At 38.0% G+C, this 13740-nt stretch overlaps 3 protein-coding genes across 3 annotated transcripts; all 3 read right to left on the reverse strand.

The window, feature by feature from the left end:
• Positions 1-66: 66 nt before the first annotated feature.
• On the reverse strand, positions 67-1766 carry LOC126610847 (ABC transporter G family member 44-like). The gene is made up of 2 exons (XM_050278991.1): positions 776-1766; positions 67-658 (listed from the first exon to the last, which is right to left on the reverse strand). The coding sequence occupies exons 1-2, from the start codon at positions 952-954 to the stop codon at positions 394-396; spliced, it is 444 nt and encodes a 147-aa protein (XP_050134948.1). The 5' UTR covers positions 955-1766; the 3' UTR covers positions 67-393.
• Positions 1767-1917: 151 nt separating this feature from the next.
• Positions 1918-5810, reverse strand: LOC126610846 (uncharacterized). Its single transcript, XM_050278990.1, has one exon. The coding sequence runs from the start codon at positions 5290-5292 to the stop codon at positions 2071-2073; it is 3222 nt and encodes a 1073-aa protein (XP_050134947.1). The 5' UTR covers positions 5293-5810; the 3' UTR covers positions 1918-2070.
• A 2524-nt stretch (positions 5811-8334) lies between these two features.
• On the reverse strand, positions 8335-11775 carry LOC126609586 (heat shock 70 kDa protein, mitochondrial-like). Its single transcript, XM_050277432.1, has 6 exons — positions 11557-11775; positions 10829-10893; positions 10629-10707; positions 9956-10522; positions 9253-9873; positions 8335-9150 (listed from the first exon to the last, which is right to left on the reverse strand). The coding sequence occupies exons 1-6, from the start codon at positions 11629-11631 to the stop codon at positions 8518-8520; spliced, it is 2040 nt and encodes a 679-aa protein (XP_050133389.1). The 5' UTR covers positions 11632-11775; the 3' UTR covers positions 8335-8517.
• Positions 11776-13740: the final 1965 nt, after the last annotated feature.

A 13740-nucleotide genomic window follows, 5' to 3' on the forward strand; every position in this document is an offset into this window, starting at 1 on the left:
TCATTCTTGTACGAAGTATTTACCAAAGCACGAGGTTTTGCAGTTCTTGGATTGGCTCGATTTCTTGCATTACAAGATTTCTCTATCTCCAGGGTTTACTGCAAATTATGAAACTTCAAACCATTTGGATTATCTTCGCGTATCTTCACGGTTAAGATTGATTTAGGGAATTACGATGACTTGATATGTACCTTGTTTTAGTAATCTAAAATTGTTCTTCGCGAATAATACAAAGAAACATCTATCGATTTGAAAATTAAACGCCAGAATAGAGAAGGCAAAGATGAATCCGAAGAGCATTGTAACCCCAACACGCACTGCTGCAACAACTCCCACAAAATCATGTCTGAAACCAAAGTAATGTCTCAGGAATTGTTCACAGCTTGACGGCCATTACCGAGCACTTCGTTCAGATCTCCAAACTGTGATGCAATCAATCCATACAAGGTCCAAGCCACCGGCTGTGGGATGATGAATCCTGGAAAGAGGTTCCACGTTGAATAAAATGCAGAGGAAACAATCGCAGCAATATGATGGTTTGGCGTCACAGCCACAGTCATCATGCCGTAAAATGTGAAGTACAGCATTTTGTATCCCGAGGAAGAGAACGGCAGCATACAGAGAACCCATTTCATTGAACAAATCTTGTTGCCTTTTTCTGCATCAAATAACACAAAGCAAATTTGAACACAGGAAAAATGGAGAAAAAAGAAAGAAGAAGAAAAGGCTAATGAGTTTCACCAACTCATTTCTTTATTTCCTTGTTCCAACTTACGTTTTGGAGCCGAGGTTCCAGAACATTGACCACAACATCAATGCTACGACAGTTGCCAAGAGAAATCTCACTGCATTGTATAAAGGTTGCGCCGATATGACCAATGTTGTTTCCATAAGCAAGCAATGGACTGGACGAGGAATGGTTGCGAGTATTGAGTAGGGAAATACAGGTCCCATGAAGAAGGAGCCGGTGTGCTGAATTCAAGTAATTATTTCCTGCAGAGAACGAACCATATAGAGGGAATTGCATGTCCATCTGAATTGGTATTGAAATTGTTCAAAACCATACCGCTTGGTTTATACCTCTTGATTAAGATACACCACTTCGTATGAAACATGTATCTTCAATTTGAATTGATATTCAAACTACTAGAACATGTTTCTAATATAATAGAAAGGTCAGGGAGCAGAGCTTGCCGTCTACTTCGCCAGCCTTCACTGTCCCGTTCTGTAACTTCCCTTCCTTCGTCCATCCACGAGGCGGTAAAAAGAGAGAAAGGGGCGGCTATCCAACGGGAGACGTTTTGGTTGTATGCCACGAGATCCCTATGGACAAGGGGACAAGTGAATCATTGCTTTTTGGGTGCGGGCAGCCCTCTACCATCCATCCCATCGCATTCCATCGTATCATATTGTACTTAAGTGTTTTATGAGTTAGATATGGAGTATCAACCCTTAATACCAAAAGGACACAACTCCACCTTCGAAAAGGAGTGAGAATTTGAAATCTAAAGAGTAGACCGACCGGTCGCCCTTGTCCAGGTGCACTGTTTTGTGCTTTGATGCCTAGGCCGACTCGTTAGCCAGAAAAGGCCGACCAGTCACCCGTGTCTGAAGTTCCAGACAGAGGCCACAGCCTTTATTTGACCGGTTGTTCGTTTTACCTCAAATGTAATCCAAAAAACAAGTCACAAGGTTGGTTAGTAACAAGTAACAACCATACCTTGAAGTCTACTGTATATTACATTGTCCTGAGTAATACAAATTAGGGTTTTGGTCTTGAGACAAAATGGTGAACGCGGCCGGCCTGGGTGAAGAAAAAATCGAACACCAAACTTCGAGTGCAAGAGTAGACGCTTTTAACAAAGAAAAAAAAGGCACACAGAATCTAAAGCAGCAGCACAAGACAGAACAGGAAAATTGGAGAATTTGTGTCTTATCATTATTCTTTTAGAAGCCAACATGAACATGCCAAAGTGAGAACAAACTTCAAAGTAACACCAACCGTGCATATATTTTTACAACACCACCTTTTTCTGTATGTAATCTTAAAGGGTTTTACACATTACGATTCTACTCACCATCATCATTCTCTTTCTCTTTCTCGTGTCTAGCATTACCATTGACACTCGAAACAAGCTCAGCTTCAAATGCCATGGAACTTGAAGGCAACCTCTCATACATTCTCGAACCCAAAGGAAGAAGCCTATATTGCCCCACAGTAAGAGTCTGGCTGATCCTCTCGTAACTCCACCTCTGCTGAGCATAGACTATACCTGCAAGGATGATTGCTGTAACCGGTATGGCAATATCCCCAAACTTGGAGTAAAAATCCATAGTCGGGTTGACAAGCTCGTAGTCCTCTGCAAAGTAAGGATTGAGAGCAGGAGCTCTAATATAATCATAAATGTGAGGGAAGATTCTGACCAATGTGATTGCAAAGAAATAGAACTTTCTGAGCGGTTTGCAATCCATCTGCCACACAAGGTTGCCAATGATTTGTGGGAGAAGGAAAAAATCTTGAACAAGACCGACATACTCCTCTAGCTCAGTTTCCCACTCCCACAGTGCATGAGAATTTGCTCTAGCTATTCTATAGCTTTTTGTCCGAATATATTTTCTGCTAGTTGTCATACTATGAATGATTAAAACAATGATATAGCCAATAAAATGTATTGCAAAGGTAGTCAGAAGCACCCGTTTATCACTAGGTACACGATGTGGCTCAAGAGGAGTTTGCGTAAGTAATCTGATTCGAGATTTCCACACCTTCTGACAAAGCCTTAAAGTGAGTAAAAGTGAAACCATCACCAGAAACTTTACCGTGTAATCAAGTATATGGAACCACTGATTGTTCTCAAGGTCATACGAAGATGTTGCATTGGAGTCCGAAGATATCCTCTTGAAGAGCGCTTCAGCATCAGTGACCAGAGGAATGCTGTACCCAATGGCTTGGATACCTAGCATGACCAGAGACATGTAAGGAACAGTATCCACATTATGCCTGATGTAAAACAGTTGGCTTAAAATGCCAGAAATTGCCAGGGAAAGAGTCAAAATCCGGAGGATTCCCTCAATACCCCGACGAGAGAGGATGCTTTCCCGCTGTTTTCTGTACATAATTGGAAGAGTTCTGAGCTTGACTGTACTAAAGAAAAGGGGGTCATCTTCATTCCTTTGACTGGCTACGGAAATACTTGCTGTTGGATTGCCTAACCATAGAGATGTAGTGGGAGGATACGACACAACCACCTCAATTAAACAATCAAGTCCAGCCTCAAGATCCATGCTCTCATACAAGATCTTCCACGAGGCTCGAACATCCCTGCAGCCAACTAGATACATCTTTCCCACATGTGGGTCATAAAGACCCTCCAGAAAGAGAACTGAAAAATTGCTGAAACCTTTCCCAGTGATGGTGAGTTGTGCAGATATATTCATAAGGAGCTGCTTTTCAGTGTATTCAGCCTTCGTGTGGTAAGGAGTCTCCTCTTCTGCAGTTGAACTGTTTTGTGGAGACCAAAAGCGCCCAAACAAGGGACCGACTGACAGAATCTCCATCTGAATATCTATTCTTGGAGAGTGAAGATCTCGGATTGGATCGAGAAATGCAGACTCGTGAAGGGTTAGGTCTTCCGAGAGAAGAGAAAGACTGACTTGAAAAGATTCTGTATCTTCCAGTTTGGGAAAATTCAGCAGTGATTTTTTTATGACAGTTCCAACACTAAAGGCCTCATTTTTTTCCAAGATAATAGCAGCTGAATCAAGTTTTGTGTACCTGTAGTTTGGACTGGAGGTTCTGAAGTAATTCCACAGCTCTGTAGGTTGCACTAGCTTTTCAAAGGAGAGAGGAAAATACAATGCACCACTGTTATTGATGCTGGATAAACTTCCATAAATAATGCTTCGTTGCTTTATGGAAAAAGAGACTGGTATGTACAGGCAGATTCGACTATTGCATTGACCTCCTTGAACATCAGCAAGTCCAAGGCAACCAGCCATGCAAAGCTGCCCACTGGTAGACTTCCATATTCCTTCCGCTGCAACAGTCATGTTGTTAAGCCCAGATCTCTTTGCCGCAGTATACTCATTCTCTAGCGGGGAAACAGCTCTAAACACAGCTGAAACCGTTGCTGAACTGGCATTTCCTGCGGCATTTTTTTGTTCACACTTGATATCCTGCATAAAAATTTTAACACCTTTAAAGCTTCCATTTGATGCCCTAATCTCTTTATCTGCCACAAATGGACCCAGCTTGCTGCAAAAATCACCCGGGAAATTACATCTCCAGTTTGGCAAGACAGTGAAAGCTTGTTCCCGTGTAACTTCTTGGAGGATTTCACAAAACGAAGGACCTTTGTAAATGCTAATGCCACCATATATCAAGTTATCATTAGAAGGGTACGGATCACATGCTCTTGACACGATCTTTTCAGCTCCAAACTCATACGTTGCGGACTTTCCCAACTGTGATGAAATGTGAACCGTATCAAAGTACTTTGAGTTTGACTTTGAATTTAAGCTTCTTAATTCTCCTTGGATAACCCTATTTGTCAATGAGAAAGTCGCTGGATAATGAAGAATTAGTAGAATCTGATCATCTTCGGAAAGAGGAGGTTGGTCGTAATTTTCATCAGAAGCCTTCAACCACTCCCAGGGATTAGCAGAATCAGTCTCCCGGGACGGCAACATTGTACTCCCCAACAAACACATTACTCTTTCCCCACCATTTTTCTTGGATTCAGTGTAAATCCCTTGGAAGGAAACTGTGAGCTGAGAATGGCCGGGCCATATTTGAAATTTTGGATTTCCTTCATACCTATAATCCGCAAAGCTACCGCCTTTAGTAATGCCCAAAACCATGACCCCACTAACACTCACTGACTTCTTGGATCGATGGGCACGATCAACATCCATAACCCAAAATGAAACCAAGTTCGATGATGTACGATTAATATCCTCCACCAAGCTCATTTCAAATTCTCTATCATCAAATGGGATAATTGGGGCATCACCCACCTCCTGCCTCCAGTCCCCATTGACAAAAAAGAGCTCAGTTTTTATGCTATAAATTCGATTATCTTCAGCTTTCAGTTCAGAAGCAGAAGAAAGAACAAAACGACATTCTTTCTTCACTTCATCGATCCGATCATAGCTGTAAGTAACAGGGCTTCCACTTCTTCCATTTGTAAATTCGAATCCTGGTTCTGATTGTTCTGAATAAGTGAGCCCCAAACTAAACAGCAACCCATAAACGCTCCAAACCACAACAACCAAACATGCAAACTTCATCATCTCAAACTTTCTACAATTCCTATCACTTTCTTCAAGGTTTCTCAGCCGCCCAGAGCCTTAAACTACTCAAATTTGAAAACCCAAGTCTTCAAATCTCAAATTTCTACTCAGTTTCCACAAATTTCATCCATCCACAGAGGTCAAGTCAATGAACAATATAACACAATATCCTTGAAAGGGTACTCAATCTTAAGCCTATACTTTCATGGATAGTGTTTGAATCCAACCGAAATTTTAAAGTAAGGAACACAAACCTGAATCTGTCCACTCTTGCATGGATTACTGTGAAGAAGATGAACCCCACTTGCCGAAACTTGGATCTAGAGAGAGAGAGAGAGAGAGAGAGAGAGAGAGAGCAAGCAGAGTTGATTGGATCTAGAGAGATGGAGAAAGTGAGACGGTTGAGTGAATCTGAAGCTGAACTGGTTTCTGGTGGAACACCAAACAGTGAATGTTTTTCTCAAGTTTTTGGCTTTTCGTGATTTTTTTTTCCGCATGAACTTGAAGATATTTCTCTCTTTCTAGAAATAACGGTCAACTCCTTTAAACAAACGATTGAACTCCAGACGTTCCCTAAATTTTTTTTTTTTTTTTTCTGACAAAACGATGGCGATTTTACATAGAATATTATTTTACATTTGTTACAAAAATCGCAACTGGCCTTTTATTACAGGGAATCTTAATGAAAAGAATTTGGACTAAGTTTATTTTAACAAAAAATCATGTTATAACTTTATTTAATGAAAAAGAATCAAAATTTAATGAAAAATCCTTAAATTTTAATAAAAATAATAAAAAAAACTTAATTTTTAATGAAAAAGACACAATTAAAAAAAAATAAAAATCTTACGCGCGTGCATGACCTTTACACTATTTATGAAATTGAACATTATTTATGAAACTGAAACTATTTATGAAACTGCACTATTTATGAAATTAAAAGATATTATACTATTTATTGGTCCAATTCATAAATAGTGCCTAGTTTTTTGTCCACTTTCATAAGTAGTGTCTAGTTCTTGATCATGTTTCATAAATAATGTATAGTATATGATACAGTTTCATTAATAGTATCTCTTTCTTGGTTCGGTTTCATAAATAATGTCTAGTTATAGGTCCACTTTCATAAATAGTGTCTAGTTATTGGCCATGTTTCATAAATATTGTCTAGTTATTACTCTAGTTTCATAAATAATATATAGTACAGTTTCATATATAGTTTCCATCTATTGGTTTAGTTTTGGAAATAATGCCTAATTCTTGTTTTTGTTTCATAAATAGTGTATACTTATTGATCCTGTTTCATAAATAGTGTATACTTATTGGTCTAGTTTCATTAATAGTGTTTACTTATTTGTGAAATTTTATAAATAATGTTTCATTCTTGGTTCAGTTTCATAAGGTTTGAAACTTAGACTCTTTTTGGTCCTGTAAAAGCACTCATTGCGTCGAAAACGATGAACCCAGAAGTGACTCTTTAGATTAAAACCTTGAGAAGATTATGTTCTCAGTAATTATATTTAAAAAGCTGTTTTTAATTACCAAATTAAAATTTCCTCCCTTTTTTCATATACCTACAATAATAAATGTAGCTCTCTATCCAATTTCTTGAGTTTGGGTGTCATCTTGGAGAAACTTTTCCTTGTGCCCATAACACAAATGCTATACCATGTGTTATTATATAAGTGGGGTGGAAAATTTTATTTTTTATGTTATTAATTTTTTAACATAAGAATCTCGCAACTTGTATGGATTGTATCATCTCGTATTCTGCGCACATGGAAAAGTTTCTCGTCCTCATGACTACTATTAGAAAACAACACCATAAAAATAAAACAAGAGAATGTAATTCAATTCGAAGTATTTTTCTTATTCTATGCAACAACAAAACAAACAAACAAACAAACAAAAAACTACTAATAATGTAGCTGACGATGGGACAAAAGGTAGGAGAAAAAAAGTGAACTGTTTGAATTTGGTTTTTTTTTTTTTTGGGGGGGGGGGGAAGGTATGCGCCCAACGCAATGGGATTTCTTAAGTTTTTTTTTAGTCTTTTGTCTTTATTATTAAAATAAAGTTAGTTGGTGGTTTTTTATTAAAATGTAAAGATTTGAAGCCCTTTTCATTAATTTTTCTAATGGTGAAAATGTGTTGTGTTCTTTTATGATGGCATAAGTTCGAACTATGTCGGTAACTAACTAACGTTATCGCTTGACTAAAAAAAAAAATTTATTACAAAAATCTATTATCTCTCTCTTTCCATTTTCCCACTACCATTTAAATTCGTTAAAAATGCATCTTCTATAATTCTTTTGTTATTTTTTAAGTAAGCTCATAGTTGCCAGTCAAAATTCTAATTAAGATATTAATATTAGTGCACTGACTATAACAAAAATGGTTTATACCAAAAGAGTAAAATGACAGCTTGCTAACAAATATGATTTATACCAAAATTACAAGTTTAGGAAGATTGTAGAATTAAATCTAAAAAACACTACAAGTGGTGGACTGTCTTTGTTGTTAATCTTAAAACCACTACGTTCTGAGTTCAAACCCAGTTTATAGCAAGATTATTATTATTTTGCATTTTTTTAAGTGATGAAAAAAGATTAGGAAAAAATAAATAAAAGATTAACGCGTGTGTGGCTCAAACAAACTCTGAGTCGCGTGCATTGTTAGTTGGGAAAAAGGGCAAGTAAGACTGCAAGAGAAGCAAAAGTCACCATCTCTGGATTTATTCATCTACCTTACTATTTTGCTAATTTCTTCTTCTCTTGGAAAAGTTTATTGAGTTGCCTTTCTATTGGGTTAGTTTGTTCTGTTGTTTAAGATTGTATTCGATAAGTAACTAGATAACATTATCCTTCAAATTTTATCTCGACCAATCTTACTATTTACGTAGAAATGAAAAAGGAAACCAAACTAGTCTATTTTTTCGTTCAACATACTGCTAAATCCAATCCATCCAATCTTTGACAGCAAACGAAGCGTCCAGAGATTTTTAGACAATTGACTGAATAATTCCCACAAATCAGTGAACCATTCACGACTAAAAAACTTCAATTGCTAATTTAAAAATAAAATTCAATCGATAATGTATTGAAAGTGGCATATGACTAAGGCAAGTAGATGATGCTCAATAGTCTAATTACATGAAAGTCGTCTTTTATCCCACCTTCATAACTGAGACAAGTTAAAAATAGTTACTGCTTCACTACTCACTACTCACTTCTTCATCTCTTGGTACTCTGCCTCAGGAACTCCGTCTCCTCCGTCCTGTGAGCCTCCAGACGAAGAGTCACCACTGCCTCCGGAACCCTTCGACATATGCTCACCGATCTTGGACACGGCTTTGTTTGCAATGTCAAGCTTCGACTTAATCTCATCAGCACTGTCCCCTCCGATTGCCGTCCTCAAGTCAGCAACTGCATCCTCAATTTCTTTAGCGATTTCGCTCGGAACTTTGTCACGGTACTCGTTCAAACTCTTCTCAATGCTGTAGATGCTGGTGTCCGCGCTGTTTTTTATATCAACGAGAGCTTTCCTCTCCTGATCCTTTTGAGCATGAAGCTCGGCGTCCTTGATCATTCTCTGAATTTCCTCCTCCGTAGGCCCTGCGCTTGAGCGGATGGTAACCTGTTGCTCCTTACCAGTGGCCTTGTCCCTTGCAGAAACAGTTACTATACCGTTGGCATCAATGTCAAATGTAACTTCAATCTGAGGCAGTCCCCTCGGTGCTGGAGGGATGCCTTGAAGGTCAAACTCTCCGAGAAGCTTGTTGTCAGCAGCCATTTCTCTCTCCCCTTGTAGCACCTTGATACCGACCTGAGTTTGGTTGTCAGCAGCTGTCGAAAATACCTGCACAATTCCATAACAAAAGGTAAAATAAGATGCAAACAGTTCAGCAACACGCACAGTTAAGTAATTTATGTAAGTATAAACATTTTCTTCAAGACTGACCTGACTCTTCTTTGTTGGAATTGTAGTGTTTCTAGCAATCAGCTTGGCAAATATACCACCCAGTGTTTCAATACCAAGTGATAGAGGAGTAACATCAAGAAGAAGCAACTCCTTAACATCACCGCGAAGAATACCACCTTGGATGGCAGCTCCCAAAGCAACTGCCTCATCTGGATTGACTCCTTTGCTTGGGCTCTTTCCAAATATTTCTGCAACTACCTCTTGCACTTTAGGAACACGAGTCATTCCTCCAACAAGAAGGACCTCATCCACATCCTTAATAGACGTGTTGGCATCCCTCAAACAATTCTTGCACGGTACCTTTGTCCTCTCAATCAGGTGATTAACCAGGCTTTCAAACTTTGATCGGGTCAGCGTGATGTTCAGATGCTTAGCGCCCGAAGCATCAGCTGTGATGAACGGAAGGTTTATCTCAGTTTGAGATGAAGATGAAAGTTCAATCTTAGCTTTCTCAGCTGCCTCCCGAAGCCTCTGCAAGGCAAGCCTATCCTTTGTAAGTTCAATCCCCTCAGTTCTCTTGAATTCACTCACTAAGAAGTCCAGCAAAGCATTGTCGAAATCCTCTCCTCCCAAGAATGTATCACCATTTGTTGCTTTCACCTACATAAGAGAGAGTTCTTACTAGGTCTTCCAAATAAAGGAAAAGAAGACAGGATCTAACAGTATGGCAAACCGTGCATACCTCAAAAACACCATTGGATATCTCCAGAATGGATACGTCAAATGTCCCACCACCAAGATCAAATACAGCAATTAGGCCTTCCTTGCTGGTCATACCATAGGAAAGAGCAGCAGCAGTTGGCTCGTTTATGATTCTCTCTACGGTTAGCCCTGCAATTCTTCCAGCATCCTTTGTGGCCTGTCTCTGAGCATCATTGAAATAAGCTGGAACCGTGATCACAGCTCTAGAAACAGACTTTCCAAGGTAAGCCTCAGCAGTTTCTTTCATCTTTGTCAGAACAAAAGCTCCAATCTGGCCTGGAGCGTACTGCTGTCCATTGACTTCAACCCATGCTTCTCCATTTGGAGCTTTGACAATCTTGTATGGAACCATCTTCATTTCCTTTTGTGTTTGGGCATCGTTAAAGTGTCTCCCAATCAGACGCTTGGTTCCAGAAACTGTGTTCGTTGGGTTTGTCACAGCCTGACGTTTTGCTGGAGTACCAACAAGAAGTTCTCCTTTCTGGTTCATGGCAACTACTGATGGTGTGGTCCGAGCTCCTTCAGAGTTCTCGATAACTTTGGGATTCTGTGATAATCCACAATTAATCATCAAATACAAAAACACGCAACCAAAAGAATACTTAAACAAATAATTCAACCATCACAAATACGAGAACATAATGAAGGGTTACCTTGCCCTCCATCACCGCAACACATGAGTTGGTTGTGCCCAAATCGATCCCAATTATATCGTTCCCAGCAGGTCTAGAACTGTTTCAAGCAGAACATGTTATTAATAAGCTAAATAGACTGGGAAAAAATCCAAATTAAAAACCGAAAAAAAATCTGCTATAGTAAAACTAAAAATCAACTATCCAAAATTCCAAATTACCTGAAGGGTCTTGCTAAGCTTGCCCACTTCTGGCTCAAAGGTGATGGCTTGGCAATGCTAGTAAACTTTTGCACCGAAAAAGAAAACAAACAAACAGATAATTAAGCTTCTTAATGTAATTGTTCAATTCATATTGCGTTATCCTATAAAACTTCAAATCAATGAATTCCACAATGTAAAAAACACAAACCCCCAAAATACTATCTTTTTTCTTTAGAACTTAACAATAACTAGCAACTTATAAAAACCCATTTCATCAAAGTAGCACATATTTGTCAAAATGTAGTGTCAAGATACAATTAAGGTGAAGATCATACTAGTCTCTCGGCACGCGCTGACGCGCACGTAAAACCAAAACCACATCTTGACCAACTGATCTTATTAATCAGACACTTTCAAGCTATACAATAATTTGTACAAAACAAAAAGAAGAATTCCATCAAATGTTCAATTAAATATAATTAAAAACCACTATTTTCAAACAGCCCTCTTTCACTGCCAAAATATCAATCATGTCAGACAACAGTATGAATTCAGAAAAAGACAGAAAATCAAATATCTACCAAAAATTTAAGAGCTCATAGCTATCAAACAACCCGAAACAAAAATCAATTTACAATTAAATAACCACAAGCGACAGAGAGAGATGAAATACATAGATATTCATCGTCCCAGAAAACGAAGGAAAAACCAAAAGATTGAAAATTTAATGAGAATGTGCGACGTACGGAACGGTAGGCGGAGAGGGAGGCCGACGCGACGTCGCTGCGCCGGAAGTTACGGAGCAAAGCAATGGCTGCCATGGCTCTGATTCGAGCAGCAACAGAGAAACAATGAGAGAGAAGGAGAGAGAGCGAGAAGAACACAGGGTTTGCAGTGAGTGTTGGGATTGTGTAGGGTTTAGGGTTTTGCGGTATATATGAGGCGGAGAGATGAGCAGGGCCGGAAGGACGACGGCCCAAGAAAACTCGCTTTTCTTGCTGCGAAAGTTAATTGACTTGACCGAAAAGAAATTTAATAAATTAAATATTTTATATCAATAATCAGTATTACGGTCTAGTAGTATTCTCTTCACTTATAAGTAAGAGGTTTTAAGTTCGATTCTTACCCAAAAGTGAGTCTGAACCACATTATTGCTAGCCCATTGTGAGGCTAAGGGCTGGTTTGATATTGCTATGCTTTGAAAAAAAAATGTTTCTACTGTGATGTGAGAATAAGCAGCTGTGAAATAAAGCAGCAGAGTGTTTAGTAAATTTTTTTGTAAAAGTGCTTTTGAAAAAAAAAACAGTATTATAGTGTTTGGTAAACTTTTATGTAAAACAGATGTGAAAAAAAGCCAGTTTTTCAAAGCTGGGTTTTGCAGCTTCTTATTTTTGGCTTTTTTCACCCAAAACTGTGAAAAAAAACTGAAGCTGAATGTTTACCAAACACAAAAACAGCTCCCAGCTTTTTTTATAATCACATCAGTACCAAACCAAGCCTAAGTCCACCCCCCTAACGCTATTTATTTACTAAAATTCACCAACTTTACATAGTTTAAGAGCTCGTTTGGATGTACTTTTAAAATGACTGAAAACGTTTTTGATGAAAATATTTTTACATACAATCCTTAGTAAAAATGTTAGTAAATCCTACAAAAGCACTTAAATTGCTTTATGGAAAAAGCAAATAACTGGTGTTTCTTGTAAAAAGCACTTAAAGTGCTTTTGAAACCCCAAAATTTTTTCTCTAAAAACGTTTTCAATCATTTTAAAAGCACATCCAAAAAAGCTATTGCTCATTTTTCGTGTATTGAACAAAAACAACTGAAGATTTTGAAGATTTTCAATTACGAATTATGTAACCTCTAGATTCACTTGACAACTACTAAATATTATGAGTAGCCAAACACAAATTGGAGCCCCTTTTTTTCACCCTTGCTTATAAAAAAAGTTAAGCAGTCCCAAACTAGTACTTAGTAAGTTTCCTTTTATGGTTTATTACTCTTATCTCTCCGTCTTCTTCGTTAATTCCGTCGACCAAATCATAAAACTCACCCAAAGAATACCTTAACTGGTATTCGACTTATTGCATTCTGCCGCAAAATCCGAAGTTTTAATTTGTTCCACTTTTCCCACTATTTGCGTCTAAACCAAGAAATGTTTCTTAAATTCAAATAATTGTATAATATCTCTATAAAATCGAACTTCTCTTCAATATTAAATGTGATATGAGTTGCCAACACCAAAAGGAAGCAACAACTAAAAGCTTGGGTCTTTCGCTTTGTTTTGAGTTGGGTTATGAGAATCGTGGTGCGCTAAAGAGACAGAGAGATGCGGGGCCTCCTAAGTCACTTCAGTTCCCAAACAAAACACTTTCATTACATTTTTCTTTTGTCCTTCCATGTAATTTTGCAATAACATAAACTTTTCTTTAAAACTTTCATTAAAAAGTGGGTCGAATGATAAGATAATAGGATGGGCATAGTAGCACTCTAAAATGAAGGAGAGAATACAAAACTATGAGGATTTTTATCACAAAAAGTTCTTAAAATTAATCAAACTTTTCACTTTAGTTTGTCATTTACAAACAATTATTCAAAATAAGGGATGATAATTAGTCGAAGTGGTGGTGGGCAATGGTGGATTCAAGATTCTAACATCGGGTAGTCCTAATCAAGGAACGTTAATCAAGGAACGTTAAGTGCTAGTCCGACGGCGAGCTGGGCGCCTATGCGCCTAAACATGGTCTAGGCAAAGGCCTAGATGGATTTAATGAAACTTAGTATGTGTCATACAAGTAATTGCCTATTTACACTTACAAAAACACTATACTTGTATTGAGAATTTGGGATTATTATTTTAATTATGTTTATTATCCGGCATATAACATACAAAAATATCACAATTATTGCTTTAGTATTTTAGTAAATT

Source organism: Malus sylvestris, chromosome 17 (genome assembly GCF_916048215.2).
Source record: "Malus sylvestris chromosome 17, drMalSylv7.2, whole genome shotgun sequence".
NCBI lineage: Eukaryota > Viridiplantae > Streptophyta > Magnoliopsida > Rosales > Rosaceae > Malus > Malus sylvestris.

Bases quoted from the DNA above. Each gene is read 5' to 3' on its own strand.
- LOC126610847 (XM_050278991.1), bottom strand. From the start codon at position 954: ATGGGACCTGTATTTCCCTACTCAATACTCGCAACCATTCCTCGTCCA. The intron at 659-775 runs GTAAGTTGGAAC...TATTTGATGCAG, and splicing joins TGGAACCTCGGCTCCAAAAC to AAAAAGGCAACAAGATTTGT.
- LOC126610846 (XM_050278990.1), bottom strand. From the start codon at position 5,292: ATGATGAAGTTTGCATGTTTGGTTGTTGTGGTTTGGAGCGTTTATGGG.
- LOC126609586 (XM_050277432.1), bottom strand. From the start codon at position 11,631: ATGGCAGCCATTGCTTTGCTCCGTAACTTCCGGCGCAGCGACGTCGCG. The intron at 10,708-10,828 runs GTAATTTGGAAT...TGCTTGAAACAG, and splicing joins AGCTTAGCAAGACCCTTCAG to TTCTAGACCTGCTGGGAACG. The intron at 9,151-9,252 runs GTCAGTCTTGAA...GGAATTGTGCAG, and splicing joins TTCCAACAAAGAAGAGTCAG to GTATTTTCGACAGCTGCTGA.